The sequence below is a fragment of the Ambystoma mexicanum genome, chromosome 1q (genome assembly GCF_040938575.1).
Source record: "Ambystoma mexicanum isolate Mex_15411 chromosome 1q, UKY_AmexF1_1, whole genome shotgun sequence".
Taxonomy (NCBI): domain Eukaryota; kingdom Metazoa; phylum Chordata; class Amphibia; order Caudata; family Ambystomatidae; genus Ambystoma; species Ambystoma mexicanum.
The window spans coordinates 1,372,442,453-1,372,462,358 of NC_090922.1; the positions used below are offsets into that span (position 1 = coordinate 1,372,442,453).

A 19,906-nucleotide genomic window follows, 5' to 3' on the forward strand; every position below is an offset into this window, starting at 1 on the left:
GGGGAGAACCGCGGAGACCACAGAGACGAGACGAGAGCTGTAACTCTGTACCTCCTAAGCAGGGAGCCCGAAGCCTTAAGCCTCCTTTGCCCAGCTGAGCCCAACGGAGCAGAGCTGAGATGAGCTGACATCTCCCGACAGAGCGAGGAGCTGGGAGCCAGGATTAAATGCTCTGGTGTGGCGGTAAGCGGACACAGACGCTCTGTGTAGCTCTCTGTAGCTGCAGTGGCACCGCACATGATACAGTCCGAGCAGCCATATCCCCCAACTTCTAATATTTAACACTCCCCCCATACTCCTACCCTAACCCTTTCTGTTGGCCCTCTGTCACGCACACTGTGTCATGGTGAGTGCAGTGCACCCCACGTGTTTAGACTCAGTGCCAGTGACTGGAGGGTGAAAGGGTGAAGGGGATAAAGGGATAGGGGGGATAAAGGCTAGCTTCAGTCAGCTGCTATTACTATCGCTGGTGCTACCAGATAAGGCACGACCTGTCTGCCTGCCTGTCTGCTTGTCTGCCTGCCACCCCTTTCCCACTCACCTCCTTATCCACTAGTGGCACCACGTTGGCAATACCCTACTCCTGACCTCAATCCTGTCAAACTCCACCAATAAGCAACAAGGTATAAGCAAAGAAAAAACAACAATTTTCTAATTTTTAGCAACACCCACACCAGCATGACTAACCTACAAGCTTAAGTTACCCTGTAATTATGAAACCATTAAATAGGTATGGTTTATGAAGTGAAGGCTCCCAGGCTGGGAAGCATCCCAGGTCTCCTATTAAACACAGAATCAGACAGAAGATAGCTCTCCATTCTAAGAGAGCCAAAACAGATGAGCCCATAGTGGCGCAAAGGAAGATCGCTCAATATTTTGAAGATGCACCAATAACTCTGCAGACTCCGCAGACCCTGGCACCTATTTTTACCTCTCTAAATACTGTTGACTATCAACCTTCTATTAACAATCTGAGGACCATTACTGCTCATGATATTTCGACTGCCAACATCTTAGACCATAGTTCTCCATCAATTGACAACAATGGTTCCCTCCTTATTATGTGAGAGAACCTAAGACGGAATGCTATGGGCTCAGGACTCCAAACTGGCAAATTCTGTGCCTATAACCAATAATAAAGCGTCATGCCCCAATCTGGTGGCAACAACATTAACTCTCCATTCTGATGATATCTCTGTCGATATGGCGACATTCTCTTCGAGGCTTCCTTCATTTCAAAAAGATGCACCACAGTCTGCTTCAATGTCTGGTCTACTTAACTTTATTTTGTTTAAAATTGAGGCCTTACTTCTGCTCTGCTCAAACATGGCAGCAGACCAGCGATCACTAACGTTTACTCTTGCCAGGGTGGTTGCTGTTATATTGCCAATAGCCAAAACAGCATTCCTGGGCCATTGGGTGATGTACCTGCTGGTACTGGGAGAATAACTGGAACTCTAAGTCTGTAGTCTCGACCCAGGAGAGTAACAGCCCACCAAACTTCAGTGACCCGAGGGTCTCTCTGCAAGTTGTGGCTGTAAAAGAGGAAGATGCGACCGAGGCTTTACGTGCCGAGCAGTCAATGAGAGCCGACCTTACCATCAGGAAACCAAAGCGACAGAAACAACGTCTAGCCACCAAAACGAGAAACCCTTGTACGAATAACCAGCAGACAGAGGTGGCACCCCTCAAAGTCATGCCTGGGACAAGGTTGCCCCATCCCTCCTATCGCAGGCCTTTTCGCCAGATAAAGCTTGCCAGCACCATTTTTTCCAAACCGGCACAATACAACTCTGCCGGGTGGACCGGAAAACGCCTGCAGAGTTTTACGGAAGCACTACCAATGTTATTACCAGCACTGGCGTTTCCGTGGTTCCACTCCCATAGTCTCATGGGATTCTATAGGAATGGGGAACAACATTTTTCCGGCTCTGACTTCCCTTCCGCTGGGTTTGTAATCCCCAGTGTTAGCAGCAAGTCAGGCATTGGTAAATGTTTACATCCCTGACGGCAACTGGCTGGTTTCACCAGCACGGTTACCGCCGGACCCCTAATGAGGCCCAGTGTGTCACATGCGGCCCACCAAGGCCCACCCCTCTTTACAACGGCATGTTTGTATTAGTAACCAGAAGATTCTCCCTGAGGGACCCCATGCTAGGCTTTTTGGTTCTCAAAGTGTGCCGTTACCGACGTGTGGGGGAAGAGCAAAGGAAAGCAACCAGCGAGTAACATCAAGACACCAACAGATCCAGAAATTGACTCAGCCTCAATCGGAAGTATCCACCTGACTTGACAAAGGACCATGTATTGAAGGGAGCAAGCAGGGGTTCAGGCTGCTCTCCTGGAACATTGCCGGGGTGAACAGGCACCAAGAAGATTCCATGTGGATTGGTTTTATTGGTGGTTACAAAATAATTGCCTTGCAGGAGACTTGGGCCTTGGAGCCTTTTATGTTATATGGTTATCAGTCATTTTGTGTTCTGGCCACTAAGAGCAGGAATGGTAGCCCACGGGGGGGCCTACTGTTCTGGATTGAGTCATCCACGTGGCTGGGAGGTGAAGATTGTTGATACTCAGTCTCCCGATGTTCTTATGCTTTACATCAAACTCAATCCTTAAGAGATGTTATGCTTAATTAATATTTACAATTAACACTCAAGTTCGAATGGAAAGGCGTGTATGGAAAGTATCCAAAAGACGCTAGCTGCAAATGAAGCAGCAGGGTTTCAACACTCTTTTAGAGTATGGTGGGTGACTTTAACCTTCAATTGGAGATGAACGATTGTCTTGAAGGTCTATGGGGTGACCAAGATCAAACCTGGGATATCCCTGACTAGGTGACGCATCGACCAATATCAGTGTATCCGTTAGCAGCCCAAACTCCTACCATCCTGTACCACCTCAAACTAATAGCTTGCAATGGCAGGTTTGTCTCTGATCAACCCACCAAAAAAAACTATTATTGGGCTAAAGGGTTGTACTGCAATTGATTATGTACTAATCTCTGCATCGGCTTGGGTATGGGTAAGCAAGTTTAGAGTCAACAAAATGTAACCATCACCTTCTAGCCATCCATATTATCTGGTCTATCCCAGGGATTGGATGGAAGGCCCCAATGCAGGGTGCACGCTCCGAAGGGACTACGGGCCCTGTTTGAAGAAGGCTGAAATGGGCCAAGATTTCAATGCCCGTTAGGAAGCAGAGAATGTATGCCTCGATCGTAGCCAATATCGAAGCAATCTGTAACCCAGACAATGGGCCTGCCTCGGTTTTGGACGAGTTAAAAAAATGTAAAGTTAACGTTCAGCCGTATGTCTCGGTGCCGGGGGCCACATTAAAAAACAAACCAGCCAAGAAGGTGGTGTGGTTTGACGGTTTTTGTAGAGCATCAATAAGAGCTATTGAAAGGTGCACCAGACCCAATGGGGATTGAAAGACCAAAGCTCTGTCTTTTGAGATCTCAAGGTAAAAGCCTTATCTGTGCAAAAAAGACTGAAACACCTAAAGGGGAATTGGGAGGGCCTTTGTACCATAATGTATTGTTTTGGAAAATTATTTCTGGAAGTGATTAGAAGGGAAACCCCCAAGTGTACTGCAGTATTGGTGGGGTCAGATGGAGGGCACATTGTTTTTGTGTGGGCTGTATTCTGAAGACTCTTCTTTGACCTGTCCCTCAAGTATATATGGTAGAAAAAGCTCTAATAACCCGTGCATCACCCTTCAGGATGTAGAGGAAGCTATAGCTTCTTCAAAAAGTGACAAGGAGGCAGTCCCAGGCTCAATTCCGTCGGCTCTCATCTGGGCCCCTATTTTGAGCCAGGTTTTTAATGCAGTATTGCATTTGAGCAGGATCCCAGACTCATGACGTAGGGCGGTTATAATCCCGTTATAGAAGAAGGGTGGCAGGGACAATCCCTCCAACTTTAGACCAATCTCCCTGCTAGATGGGGCTGGGAAATTGTTTGGAAAAACAATTCTGAGTCACCTCCAATTATGGGTGAAAAGAAATACGGTGATGAGTGTCCATCCGGCATGGTTCCAAAAGAGTTGTGGGACAGTTGATCAGTGTCTTGTGCTATCTCTTATTTTAAAAAAAATACTCAGTCATACAGAAAAGACATCTGTATGTATTGTGTGTGGACCTAAGAACAGCATTGGATTCTGTTCTCTGAGAAAAAGGATGGCAGGTGCGGGTGAAGCGTAAAGTACCAGAGTATTTGATTAGTATCATATCATCACTCTATTCAAATACTATGTCCTGTGTACGCTATGATATGTGGCATGATCAAAATACATACTTTCATGTGTCTCTGGGTGTCAGTCAGGGCTGCACCCTGGCTCCCCGCCTATGTAACCTCTACATACAGGAGATCATTGACAAGCTATTAAGGAGGGGGGGCAGAACTACCCGAAGCTGTCTACAACCAAATACCCAACATTATTCTATGCGGATGACACTGTCCTAATAGCAACAACACCGCAGGGCTTGAGGGAATCCCTATCAATCTTTCTAAGCAAATCTAGTGAGCTAGGTATCAGAATGAATGCTGCAAAAACAATTTGATGGTCATAAAGCTGAAATATGGAAAGAATGTCTTGCTCCAATTAAATATGAAAGATATTTTAGTTGAACAAGTTGATAGCTTTGACTCTTTAGGCGTTTGATTTCAGGGAAATCCAGGTTGGGCCCATCAGATAAATGGGACTGCTGTCACGCTGAATACATGTAGTGGGGCTATTTTAACCTTTTTTCACCTATGATGGGAGTGGTGCACCCGCATTAGAACTTTATCAAAGGCAGGCGTTTTCAGCCGCCCTTTATGTTTCAGAGCTATGCGGGTTGGAGGATGTTGAGCCGATTCTAAGATGGGAAAACAACTTCCGGAAGAAATTGTTATTATTTTATTTTAAAACATTTTTATTGGCATTTGTCAAATAGTTGCATACATCCATGTTATCTCACATTTGCCATTTTTTATCCTACAACAAAATGAAACATTGAAGAACAATGAACTTTCTTCATTTCGCTGCTGATCTGTAGGTCATTTCCTATGCTTCATACTGTTTCAGTTGCTTACAGTTGCTGCAGTTTGCGCTACTTCTAGTATGAGGATGATTGTTCAGGTGGACACAATCCTTTCAACTTTAATGGCATTAAGGTGATTGTCATTGGCAGGTCGTACATTTGTTGAAGGGGGTTTATCATATGATGGATGAAACATATCCCAAACCAACAATTTCCAGGCTCACAATCGTCTCCAGATCTGGACATCCCCATACCCCACACCCTGGTCTCAGCTTCCGCCCAGTGTTCAAAGTCTCTGTGCCATCTTGCATACTGCAGCCCTCCTGCTGATTTCCATGCCATTGCAATTGACCTCCTGGCTAATATGCACAACATATCCAAAAATTTGACCACATGTTTAAATTTGCTCAGTTTGGGGTATGCGCACAGTAAATACCCATTTGGGGTCCAGTTGTACCGTACTATCGCAGCTGTCCTGCAGGCCTGCTCTATTTGCGCCCAGAACTGCTGCACACAAGCACAACTCCAAAACATGTGTATTGGCCCTGTCTTCTCCATGTTACACCAGGGGCACTGTAGTTGTGTTTAACCACTGAATTTGGCTCCAAGGTTTCATGTAGGTAAGATATAAGACGTTTAGCTGGATCAGCCGGAATTGGGCATTTCTAAACACCTCCCGGGGAGACGCAAGTATCCTCTACCACTCCTTCTCTGCTATACCTTCTCCCAAATCCGCTTCTCATTTCAATTTTAGCATTGTGATTTTGGGGTTGGGCCTGTCTATAAGTTGGCTATATAATCTGGATACCGGTCTCCAGCCATCACCCAGACTGTGCATTAGCGTCAGTAAAGGGTCTGGTGTCGGCTCCTCAGGCCATTTCTCCCATCACCCTCTCGCCACTTGTTGAACTTTTTGATAACAGAGAAACTGTCCTCCCAGCAACCCATCCTTCTCCCACAGTGATTCAAACTCTCTGAAAATGCCTTCTTTATGTATATCTCCCCTATTCTAAATACCCCACCTTTCCCAGTACCGTACCACTGTGAGGTCTGCTTTGTTTTTGCAAACATCAGCAGCGATCAGGGTCTCAGGTGAGTAAGGGTGCTTGCAACCTTGTAGCACCATGGCACGATTCCACACCCATCTTCCCAGTAACAAAATCATGGGGGCACACCCCAGGCAGCGCAGTGGTACCCATAAGATTTCTTGTAGACGTGCTGGTGCTACCAGTGTCGTAATAGTTCGGTTTCTGATGTAATCTCATCCGAGAGCCACCTGGCTACGTAGCTAAGTTGCGCTGCCAAATAATACTTCTCCAGATCTGGCAGTTGTATCCCTCCCTCTCTGTAGGGAAGGCTCGGCGTAACAAGGGTCAGTTTGTGACGAGTGGTACCCCATAGGAACTCCCACAAAAATGTTTCTAGTAGGCAAAAGAACTACACCTTAATGTAACAGTGCACGTTCTGGAAGTCATATAAAAATCTCGGCAGGATGATCATATTACTGTGGCCACCACTAATATGATCATCCTGCCGAGATTTTTATATGACTTCCAGAACGTGCACTGTTACATTAAGGTGTAGTTCTTTTGCCTACTAGAAACATTTTTGTGGGAGTTCCTATGACGGCAGTCTGGACCAGAACATCATGGATTTCCGTAGGCCTTTTACCACGATTGTGGTATTGCTCTCATGCATCAGCTCTGGTGTGTGTATAATGGTCACTCATAAGTACTTAAAGGATTGCAACTGCCAATAAAGCCCCACTTCTGGAAGGTCTTCCTCGCTCTTCCCCTTCAGGCCCGCCAGTGGAAATATACAAGATTTGTCTCTACTGAAACTGATCCCTGATACCCTTGCAAAGTTGTCTAATATTTGTAGTATTACTGCCACATTGAGATGGTGGTCTCTTAGGTACAAAAGCACATTGTCTGCGTATAGGGATATCACGTGGTCTATTCCTCCCACCCAGATTTCTGCATCAAAAAACTGATTTCTTACGTAGACTGCTATCGGCTCAAGTCCCAGTACCTAGAGGATGGGTGATAGCAGACATCCCTGTCTGGTGCCCCTCTGGATTTCCCAGGTCGATGACACTACCCTCCCCGACTTCAGTCTTGCCACTGTTTTGGTGTAGAGAATGCTTATCCACCTAATGAATTGCTCACCAAAACCAAATTCCCTCACCACCGCCAGCAACCACTCACAGTATATTGAATCGAATGCTTTTATGGTGTCCATCGATTATATTGCATACTGCTCTTGCGAGTCTGCCGTCTGTGCCATGACATGCTGCAGCCTGCGGAGGTTAATTGCTGTGTTGCAGCCCGGTATGAAACCATTTTGGTCAGTGTGTATTAGACCACCCACCTTTTGCATAGCCACGCTAGCAGCCTGCTCGACTTGTTCTCTTCCGCGTGGGCCCTGGTGGTTTTCGTAATGTAATCAAACTTCGATAGCCTCCCCAAGACTTCTCGGCAACTGCGCCTAATTTCTGCTAGCTTCACTTCCTCATCTCTAGTTCCGTGGGCGGCAGCCTCCATCTGTTGGATCTCCCCCTCCCACATCTCCAGGTCACTTTTCAGTGTTTTTCTAATGCCCCAGGCTCTAGCAATAACATCTCCCCTCACCACTACTTTCAATGCTTCCGACACCATGCTCCAATTGTCCACACTGCCCACATTTGTCTCAATGTAGTCCCCTAGTTTGTGCTTGAGATCTTCTCTGAAAGCCTGGTCCATGAATGCGTCCACAGGCATGCACCACAAGGGTTTGGGGGGTCTGGGACCCTGAATCCTCGATTCTAGGAGTAGGGGCGAGTGGTCTGAAATCGATCTACCCAGGTATTGTGCCAGTTCTATTTGTGGAACGTGGTTTCTGCCTATTAATAAATAATCAATTGTAGTGTGTAAACCATGCAGCTCGGAGTAATAGGAGCAGCCTCAGTCCATAGGGTACAATTTCCTATGCAACGTCCACAAAATCTAGATCTGCTGTCATTACTTTCAGTGCCTTAAGGTCAGTCCCTGTCCGATGTTTGGGGGAGTCAGACCTATCTAGGTCTAAATCACTCACACAATTGAAATCTCCCCCCCACCCCCGATGAAAAAGCATTCTCAGAATGGGGCTATCTTGGCTCCTATTGTGGCGAGGTGTGCTAGGATCCAGTGATTTGGAAAGTAGTTAACTATGCATATTTCAGTTTGTTCAATACAGCCTTGCAGTATTAGGTACATGCTATCTACATCTGCCTCCATTCCCAGGAGACGAAAGGGTACAGCAGGATTTATCCATGTGAAAACACCTTGCGCATATTTAGAATACGCCACTCCAATCCCCTGTCCCCCCAGTGTTCCTTAACCTTGGCCATAGACTCTTGCGTGAGATGGGTTTCCTGCAGCAGAGCAATCGACAGTTTCATCCTATTCAGAAAGGATTTAACATGATTTGTTCGCAAATAAGAGCCCATCCCTCATATGTTCTATGTTAACACCTTGATATTAGTTGCCGTAGTAGTGCAGTGTTATCGTCCAATCACTCCCCCTTTACCTCTCTTTTCCCCCATAACATTTCCACAGCCATCGCTGCTTCCCCCTTTAGCAGGCTTAGCTCTCCTCTTCATCCGCTTCTCGCAAGCAACCAGTTTCCCATTGTAATTAATGCAAGTAAAGAACACACAACTTCCCAAACAACAAACAAAACTAAACAACTACGCCCAGCAGCTGCATCTCCCCCCCCAGCGCCCAGGTGCCCCCACATCATTTTGGCCCAACTGGCTCTCCATGTGCGTGGTGTGGCATTTCAACAACAGGTCGACACTAGTCTGCTCGTGGTTAAACCTATGGGTCCTGGATAGGTGGTCCAGCAGTTCTCCCGTCAATGTTAATCTGTAGTCGTGGCAGCTGTGTATTTTGATCATTTCCCAATTGACCCAAAATGGCCATTCTGGTGGGCTACTTTTAACCCCAGTTCCCTCCGCCCTCCTTGGGTCAGCCGTCACTCTGACAGGTCTCTCCCCTCCTGCCAAGTTGTTGTGTTCCATCCACATGTTGGCTGCGGCCGGTGTCTCTAGGAAGACAGCCTTTCCATTATATATTACCTTGAGTCTGGACGGATACATTAACATGTATTTGAGGTTTAATTGCCTAAGCCTGGCTTTGATCGGGATAAAGGAGTTTCTCGCCTTTTGCATTGCGAGCGTTTTGTCCAGGTATATCGCTATTTTGGAATTATCCCGGCTTATCTCTCCTCCTTCCCGCAAGTGTTTCAGCACAACTTCCCTGTCTCGAAAGTTCAGGATCTTTGCTATCATCGGGCAAGGGTATGATCCTGGCAGCGGTTTCTTTTGTAAGGGTCTGTGGGCCGTCTCCACTGCAAAGCCCTGAGATAGTCGGCCGTACCCCTTGTTTTAGTAGAGTCTCAACAAATTATGTGGGGTCTGGGCCTTTCATCCCTTTGGGTATTCCAAGTAGGCGCACATTGTTGTGCTGAGCCCGCCCTTTTGGCATCCTCTGACCTTGCCGCTAGTGTCGCTGTTTTCCTCTCCAGTTCCTTCACCCTCAGCTCCAGGTCTTCTGTTGTCTCCATTGTTTCCTGCAGCCCAGTCTCTGTGGTGGTTACCCTTTCCATTAGATTGCGCATATCTTGCCGCATCAGTTGCGTATCCAACTTTACCTCATCAATTTTAGTGTCGATGAATGACCTCAGTGCCTCAATAGCTTTCAGGACTTGGCCTTCCCTATTGCTTTACTTCTGGGGCCATGTGCTCACTCTGTGCTCCAGAGCTACACTGCTCTGGTCGTCGTGGTTTGGCTGCAGCAAAGGAGTCCATGATTGCTGATCTCTTTTTCCCCTTGGGTGGGGACATTCCCTTTGCGGCAGTACAGGAGGGCTTGTGGCCTGATGCTTAATTCTACTTGGTGCTGCGTCGTCACACTTATGACGTAAAGTAGAGGTTTCTCAGCCGTGTTGGTTTTCTGTGGTGTTCACCCTTGTCAATGTCAGGGGTGCCGTGCGCCTGGGTGCAGTCTCAACTATTCGGATGGCAGTGCTCTATCAAGTCTTACTTTGGGGCCAGCTAGCCTATAATTGGGGAAGTCCAGCCTGCTTTTTGGTTTCGGGGAGCTACCACAAGGTGATTGGACTACTATGCGGTACCCCATGTGCTTTGGGACCTGGCCGCCTTGTTCTTGTTATGTAACACAAGAGTCCAGACCCTTTGCGAGTTTGTCTTTTCCTGCTTGTTCATGCTTGTGTGCTTTCCAGTTGGGCGGGACCACACGTTTCTTTACTTTACCCTTGGGGTTTCAACCCACCCACTGTGGTCGCTGGTCCACCGTTGGGCCTATCAGTCTGCCTCATTCACATGAAACCTTTCAGCGTACCCCTGCTACGGTGCCTCGTGTGCCCCTTACTGACTCTGCCCTCCAACCAGTTTCCTCAGAGCAGTGTGCCCCCTGTGCTTTGCTTTAGTGTACTTGCTTAGGGTGTGTTGGCCTTTGCTTGTAGGAGCTCTGCAGTGACACTCCGCCATGATTAGCCTCACCTCCTCTCCGCTTGTCTGCTCGCTGTGTCTGCCAAGTTATGGAGTGACTGGAGGCAGTGACCTTTGCCTTTGTTGCAGCGTTGTGGCCTATTCATACGGCCTCACCCAGCCGTATCATAGTCGTCCCCGGGGGCACTGGGTATTCAGGCTCCTATTCGTGTACCATTCCTATGCGTTCATATCATTGCTCCACAGTCAAGTTAGGGGCTGTCACAACATTCGAAGTAGGATTCTTGTAGGTTCAATGAGTGTGCCCTTTTGGTGTGACGTTACTTGCCCAGGCTGCCGCCTCGCTGCTATGATTCTATGGGTGCAGTGATCAAGCCCCGGTGTTGTCCCATGCAGTGCCCCATCGTCCTCCTGGCGACTCGTCTGTTTGGCGCCTCGATGGGTCCTATCTCGGTCACAGCAGCATCACTCACAGTCAGTGCGGCATGGGTGATGCACTGTCACAGCTTCAGGCCCGTCACAGATCTTCCTCGCAGGTCACCAGTGTCGTGGCATGATCGCACTTCTGCTCCATCCACTTCTCTTCCCCGGGACAGTGCCCCGCAGCTCCCCAGGCCGGTGCCTCCAGACCCTTTAGACACTGCGTCCTCCGGTCTCCGTTCACAGCTCCTGCTTCTTGCAGCTGTTCTCCATCGGACTTCAGGAGTCCCGCATAGCTTGCTCGCCCAAGTCTTAACCAGGCAGGGGGTGCTTTGCTCTTTTCGGCACTGCAGTGCCCTTTACCACTTGTGTGCACAGCGCTCCGATCAGCTCGAGCTACACTTCGGGCTAGAGAGGTCCTCTCAATCTTAGGCTCATTGGGAGTATGCCTTGATTACTGCCCCTCCTCTTCACCGCTGCAGGGTTACCACAGCGTCCGCCATCTTGTCCGTCTTGGGGGGCTCACTCTCAGGCTCAGTTCTCCGGCTGTACAGTTCCGATTTAAGTCGGATTTTCTGTGGAAGCTGGGGAAATGCTTCACACACTTGCGGAGGCAATTGGTATCTCTTAACTCATAACATTCCATCCATATTCAGGATCGTAGTAAGGATCACGACGGGAGCTCTCCCTAGGCACCTCCTCACTCCATGGACTCAGTCCATGCCAATTGTTATTATTACCACCAAGTGCTCTAACTGGATTAGTTCATTTGCAATACAGCACCCTCCCCCTGAGCACTGATATGGTGCTTCACTATGGGTCCGATTCTAGTCAAAACCAGCTCTGGAACCATGCAGGATGCACTTTCACATAGCATGTCCCTTGAAGGAGCCAGCAGCCTGAAATGCCTCTCCCATATAAAAAAAAAAATGTATTACTCTGTCTGCACTTGGGTGAGTATTGGAAGCCTTTGTGCTTCGAGCAGGAGCCGACTTTAGCCTCTTATAAGAAATGGAGCAAAGGACATGTTCCGCCTCAAAGCTTCAAAGCTAGAGCTGGGCCCGGACTTTCTGATAGAGGGCTTCAAAAACTATCTGGTTCACATCAGGCCTGCCTATGCTCAATCACTATACATGAGGCTCAGGCTCGGGACACTGCCAATTACTGTTACTTCCAAATGGATGAGCCCCAACCAGTTGCCCATCGTGCTGGACCAACGAGGAGACAATTGCACACTTCCTTTTATTTTGCAAGCCCTACCAGCGGCCAAGGCGGTTATATCTGAGATCCATACTTCTGGAGGCAGGTATTAATACAAGGGGGCAAGCCTTAGAATTTTTGGTCCAAAGCACCAGCACCCCCAACGGCATGCGCTATGGCCCGCTACTTGCGGAGAAGGAAGGCAGCACTTTAACTGGGCTACAGGTTGCAAGTATTTCTCTCCTTGTGCCCCAACTGCTTTTGGGTATGGTTATGCCTACTTGTTTGTGATAACTTAGTCCAAGTGCTGATGTTACAACCCTTTTAAGTGCCACATTTTAGATTTTTATCCAAGTTTTTTTAGCCGTTGTATTTTAACTGTAAGACTCTTTATGCATTTTACCCATTTTGCAATGTATTGTGAACTGATGACTGTGTGTCCATCCTATGGTGTTTGTAATCCCAACAAGTATGGGGAAGTAAGGGGCCCTTCTTTGTATCTCTTTATTTTGCAATGGAGGTTTTCTGGAAAAACAAGAACTGGCAAGTTCACGTATATCTTTATGACAGTTTGGTGTTTTATTGCTTTGAAATTAAACGTTAACAAGAGGAGGAAGCATTCAAAGCGAAGAAAATGTATTGATTAAAAAAAATATATATAATAAAATATGACTGCATGCCAATCTGCTGAATAGCATCTGCAACTTTAGACATGTTAGCTCTTTGCACGGCTAAGCACTGCCAAGAAACCTTTCATTTTTGCCAACGCTGCAGAAAGTATCATGTATAAGCAGTATTCCAAAGGGCAATCAGTATTGCAAGATAAAGCAACAAACAGTGGCAAAGCCAACAGTTTTGGCTTTTCTGTAGGCATTGTATAGGTATTTGACAGGTGCTGTTATAATGTTACTACCAGGCTATAAGAAGCTAACAGCTGTAACCTGGCATATAATAGCAGTATCTGGAAAATGCCTATCCAATACCTAACACAGTGCATATAAATCAAGTGGCAGAATGCGCTAATGGTTAGGACATTTTTATAACACCAGTTACGCATTTATAGCTGCAGTTAAGTCACAAACTGTCAGAAGGATGCTTTAAAAGGATACTGGCAGACACTTACAGCACAACGTTTGATGTTACTGTTTGATAATCATTCCTCAAAGAGAGTCCAGGAGGATGTGTTTTGGGAAGGGGCGCAAAGTGAAAGTGAAAGGGATTGGCCATAGGGATTAGCATGGCCATCGATGGGTGGGCATAACAAACAAAACTCTCACGTTGCTTGTCGCTCGTCACACCTCATCTCCCTCCTAGCTGAACTCCAATACAACAATCTTGGCTTATAGGTGGCACTTGTGGCATCTAAGTGTTATATCCGCCTTACGTCCTGCTACACGGTGACGTAAGGCGTCATGAATAAAAGACCCGCCCCTGCTCCACGTGGGCAGTTCCGGGGCAGGACAGCAACACACGTGTGTCCGTGTCTTTACTGCTCCCGCTGGAGCTGCGCAGAGTGGCCTTGCAGCCCAAGGCACTCATCCCGTTTCCCGCCAACGGATCGGCAGGGGAACAGGATACAACGCTGGCGACGAGGTAAGCAATCAGAACACCACACGCAACGCTGCCGCCCAGCATATAAAGCCCTCGGAAAGGGCGACATTTTTGGAATCACGCTGGGGGAACCCAACCCCCACCTGAGAGAATGTTTTATATTTTTTGTTTTCTTATTCTCACCTCTTCCAAATCAATCCAAAGAAAGTACACATCGGAGGTCAACAGACATTCCCACAACTGCTACAATTTCAGCACTGGGAGGCCCAACACCAACGGGCAGACATTTTGGGGCCCAACAGCTGGAAAAAAGGGAGAAGCAGAAGCCTTGTGCCCAACATTTGGCCACACGATGGGGAAGCCAAGTGAAGTTGCCCACAGCATACCGAGGTGAGGGGCATTGCCACAAGTGCGCACTGACAGACGCAAGATCCACGCAATATGGCGACAGGCATGTCTACTCCCAGCATGCCCTCTAGATTGCCCGCCAACCTGTCACCGTCCATGCCGCAAGCACGCCTGCAAGGAGGGACAACCATCGCACTCAGCCCTTTCGATCCATACACAGACCCATCATCGGTTGGCCCACGATGGCAGCTGTGGATACAAACATTTGAGATGGCCATGGATTGCAAAGACATTAATTACCACGTCAAGGAAAATGAGGTCGCATTTCCTACTGAATGTCGGGGATGAGGTTCTATGCATATTCAACTCGCTGGCGATCACAGACGGCCTCGACGTCTACCAAGAAACGAAGGACGCCTTGACGGCCCATTTCATGCCCCAGCTTAATCCAGACTATGAAACATTCATCTTCAGCACCACCATTCAGCTAGAGTACGAGACCATGGATGCCTATCACACCAGGCTCCAGAAACTCACAATCTCATGTGAATTCACCGACATTAAAAGGAGATCCGACGCCAATTTATCAATGGGATACACTCAGAGAAGCTAAGGAGGATGGTGCTAAGCGAAAAAGGCATATCCCTGACCAGAATCCTGGAACTTTGCCACCAGAGAGAGTTGGCACATGCCAGAGCGGCACACATGGGCACGACCCTGCAGAAACTCCAGCCGCACTTACAATGGCGACCGTGGCTCAAATCACGAACCGCCAATACACGAAGGATGAGGCCAGCGGAAACAGTCCGCACCCCAGATGGCAACAGAGGATCCCAGGACCGCGCCACGGAAGACGCAACTGCCCGGCCCAAGGTACTACATGTGGTGCATGTGGCAGAAAAGACCACTATGCAAAGGTATGCAGGTCGTCGGGGCTGCCACAACAACCCAAAACAGCCCAGGATTAAACCTCGGGAAAGAAAAAGAAACAAGCTAACGCTCACCGAGTCGAGACCACCAATTCGTCGACCGAGGAGGAAGGGGACGATGTGACACACATCCAGCAGGAAGCTGCAAACGACCAATGGAAAAAAGGAAAGAAAGTGTACCTGGTTTCAGCACTAAACTACGGAGACACAACACCCAAAAGGAAACTGAGAAGACGGAAATGCCAAGTAGCAGACCAAGGGCAAGACACGCAAATGACCATAGACACTGGGGTGTCCGTTAATGTCATGCCACTGACCGCATTCCGGAAACTATCACCCCAACCAGTCCTGAAAACAACGTACACGCTATTGTTTGAGTATGGGTGCAAAACTCCACTGCCTATAGTAGGCAGATTCCGAACCACACTCAGCAAGGGTGATAAATCACTGCAGTCAAAAATCTATGCTTTGAATGCAGGAATTGAGTGTCTACTGAGTGGAGACGCGGTAGAGGACCTGGGACTCATAAATTTCATATGCGAAGTGACCGAGTCACAAGATATCGTCAGCATTCTCGGGAAGTACCCAAACCTCCTCAAGGGGATTTGATGCCTCAAAGGAAAGTCCATCAAGCTGCATATCGATGAGTCCATACAACCGCGAGCAGTGCGACACTGAAGAACACCTTTCCACATATGAAACAAACCAGGTAGAGAAAGAGCTCCGGGCACTGGAGAAAGCGGGCATCATTGAGGAAGTGACCGGACCAACACTGTGGGTGTCACCCATGGTCGTCACCAAGAAACCCAAACAACCCGGGAAAGTGAGAATATGCATTGACATGCGCCTCCCCAACGCGGCGATAAAACAGGAGCGCCACATCACCCCGACCCTCGATGAAATAATAGCAGACCTTACAGGATCCAAAATCTTCTCTAAGGTCGACCTCAATGCCAGATATCACCAACTGAAACTTCACCGTGATTCCAGGTATATCACTACATTCTCCACTCACATAGGCCTACGCAGATACAAGCGGCTCAGCTTTGGAATCTCCTCTGCGGCAGAAGTGTTTCAGCAAACTAGGATCGGAAAGTGGCTACTACACTTACAACAATATGATTTTCAGTTAGCATATCAGCCAGGCAGTGGAAACCCAGCAGATTTCCTGTCTAGACACCCAAGAGCGGCCACACCAGGGGAAATACACGTGGCGGAGGAAACAGAGGAACACATTTGTCAGGTTATCCACACAATGAAACCAAGAGCCATCGGCATTGAAGACATTGTAGAGGCCACGCAAGCTGACCCATGCTGTGATCTAGTAAAAGACACGATCATCTCTGGGGAATGGAAATCTTTCCTACGAAACACCCACAATCGAACAGCTGAAGCAAAATAATCCTCACTGGCCTCTTCACAGTAAGACAAGACCTATCGATCACAGAGGAAGAGCTCATCCTAAGAGGGACCAGAATCGTCATCCCCGCAAGCATGCAGGACAGAGTCGTGGCGTTGGCGCACGAATGTCACCAGGGAACGGTAAGAACCAAGGCCCGGATCAGACACTGTGTCTGGTTCCCACATATCAATGAAAAAGTGGAGCAGCTCATTACCACATGTCTCGCATGCCAAACAACGGGGGCGCCGCCCAATCCCGAGCCCATACTATCAGCTGAGAGAGGGTCTTCTAGATGGGACGCCATCAGCATAGACTTCTGCAAGATACAGGAGGGCACGTACCTATTGGTGTCGATTGACAACCACTCCAGGTACCCCAAGGTCGAAATCATTACCTCCACGGCCGCAGAGGCGGTCATACCCGCGATGGAGAAAATGTTCGCCACTGACGGCCTCCCAAGGTGGATTCGGAGTGACAATGGTCCACCATTCCAAGGAGAGGAATTCAAGAAGTACCTCACCGAACTCAACATCCACTACCATCACATAATGCAGGCCAACGGCGACGTTGAACGATTCATGCAAACAATAAACAAAGTCTTGCGCCTGTTGTGCATCAACACAGGCCCATGGAGGGTGGACTTATACAGATTCCTGAGGAATTACAGAGTAACACCCCTCAGCACAACGGGGATACCGCTGGCGGATTTAATGTATGGAACCATCATCAACTCATCCATCCAACACCACCCGAGCAGGAGGACAGACACGTACAACAGGCACGCACTGAACTGAGAAGGACCGTGGCAAATGAACACATGAGCAACAGGAGGAACGCCAAGAGGTCCCACCACCGAGTCGGTGGCCAGGTGGTAATGATGAGAAACCCATCCAAGTCGAAACTAGACACCCAATACGACTCCGTCCCATGGACCATAACTCAAAGGCACAGGACTATGATAACAGCCAGGAGAGGACAAAGTCAAGTCACAAGAAATGCGTCTTGGTTCAAGACAGTAACAAAAGATCTGTGGACGGATGGAGAGCCGCAACCTGAAGAAGAAGAGGACCAGCCAAGGGGAGAGGAACATGACCACCAGGAATGCAAAATGACCATGGGCGGCAGAGGGGGAAGAGCCACCGAGTGAACCAGAGCTGGGTGAGCGGAACGATGAAGGTGAGCAACCCCATGGGAGTCAGGGGATAGCACCCAGGGGTGGACGGTACAATCTAAGAACTGCGCCCCGGCCCCCAGCCAGACTCAGAGACTATGAGTGGTAGAAGACCAGCCCGAGAAACTACCAAACTCACTGTCTGAAACAGTTGTCTAAAATAATATTTGTTTGTTAATGTTTGGTTAAAATAAAGGAGGAATGTTATATCAGCCTTACGTCCCGCTACGCGGTGACGTAAGGCATCAAGAATAAAAGCCTCACCCCTGCTCCGCGTGGGCAATTCCGGGGCAGGACAGCAACACACATGTGTCTGTGTCTTTACTGCTCCCGCTGGAGCTGCGCAGCGGCAGGGGAACAGGATATAACACTAAGATCCAAAACTAAAAATGAATAACGATTGTAAATGATACACAAATGTAGAGATTGAGGACAAACAATTGAGGTATGAACGTGAAATTATTTGTAAAATTTAAATTTACAGTCGAAAAATATCATTGGAATGGAACTTCAGAAAGTGTACATCATTATTACATAGCATGTGCCAAGTAGGTAGATGAAAAACCGGAAATATCACATGGATTGAACTCAGAAATACAGACAGAAATAATTGAGTTTGGACACTAGGGGGCGAGCATGGTCTAGAATTGAGGGAAAACGCTCAGTAGTGCGTTACTATTAAGAGGATTTGCAGGATTCTTATTGTGTCACTCCAAAGCCACATATTTACTCTGAAGGGTCGGTATTGCCTGCAGGATAAAAGGACCGAAGTCCGCCGTAAGTTAATTTATATCGAATCGTTTATATCTTGAATGCAGCAATAGTGACTTAGCCAGCATTACATTTTGGGTATGCCCTTCAGCACTGTAACTGATAACAAGTTGGAATTCATGTTATTGATGACAGACTCTACATTCAAGAAATGCAATGTCATAAAAGGACTAGTGAACGTGTTTCAAAGGAAGATAGAAAGACTGGCTGACTATGAGATAAATATGCAGCTGACCTACAGGTTAATACGGGTTATTTGCCACTTTTACTTGCATTACTGAGTAATCCGACAATGTATTGTGTCCCACTTGCAACAATAACTCATACTTGGCAAACCTCCTTACATTCCATTCGAAGCCTCCAACAGCCAGCCCCCCAGCTGCACCGGTGCCCGCCATTCCAACGAACAAGCCGCTGCCCACATTGCTCGACATCAGCGAAGCCCCGATCTGCATGAAACATGGAAGAGACACAGCATGAAATGAGCATTTCTGTAAAAGGAAGAGAGTTTACATGTATGTACATTCGTGCGACTTGTGCACAACTGAAATATTGCAAGAGCAGAATGATGCAGTGTCATGAATACTAATCACTGGGCCTCATTATGATACTGGTGGTAGCCGTGCTTGTAAAACCGGCACGGCTGCAGCCGGTATCATTTTTTTCCAGCGTCCAGAAATGGCCTATTACCGGGTTATTACGGGCCTGCCGGACCCGGGATTTGTCCATTCGCGGGCACTGGAAAATATTCTTCTACATTCCCATTTGAGCCCCATTGGACTCAATGGGAATGGGGAAGCCGGATGCACCGGCACCATTCATAAATGGTGCCGGTGCATCCAACGAGTTGTGCTCGTGGGTGTTGCTCTTCCCGCAAGGTAGCAACTCATAGTTTTCAGGTCTGGTAGTAGCTTACCGGCGTCGTTACTACCGGACCGGCAAATTTATAATGAGGCCCATAGACTCCTTTCATAAATGTGTCATTATCCACTCGTCTCTATTTTTCGTCACATACAGTACTTCATCTCGGGAGAATAGCTCAGGGGGCAATGTGCTCGCCTTGGAAGCAAGATTACACGAGCACCACAGGTTCGATCCCCAAGTCTGGGCTTAGAAACCTCTGGGTATTAAGCGCGTTATAAATACCTATCATATCATATGATATCATAAACGATGTTGGGTCACTCAGACACACATTGTTCCTGTACTTCCTGGATAATCTCATTTTAATAATAATCATTTTATTGTGATCTAGACCGAAATTCGGTCTTAACACACACATATAAATGAGAACAATAAAATACAATATTCCATGATATTAACATATCACCACATGAACATATAAGCAAATATAAACATATAAAACAAATCAAATAAACCGTATAAAAAGGCTCATAGTTATAGGCTCTATCTAGACTCAAATACATATAACCATCGTCAAAATAAAGTAGAGAACGGGAACACATGCAGGGGATTAGTACAGTCAAGTATTAGACTCTTGGCAGGTAGGAGTGTCCAAACATGATAGTGTCGGAGTTGAGACAGTAATCCCAAAACGATTCCCCCTTAATAGACTCATATCTATGTACCAGCT

The 19,906-nt window shown here is 47.5% G+C and overlaps 1 protein-coding gene across 2 annotated transcripts in view; it reads right to left on the reverse strand.

Moving 5' to 3' along the window:
• Positions 1-19,906, reverse strand: part of SLC5A9 (solute carrier family 5 member 9) — a 702,002-nt gene that overhangs the window by 291,163 nt on the left and 390,933 nt on the right. For both annotated transcript variants that reach the window (XM_069642236.1, XM_069642237.1), the window contains exon 4: positions 18,657-18,761. In XM_069642236.1, the coding sequence (XP_069498337.1) occupies positions 18,657-18,761 (105 nt within the window). The remainder of the gene's footprint in view (positions 1-18,656; positions 18,762-19,906) is intronic.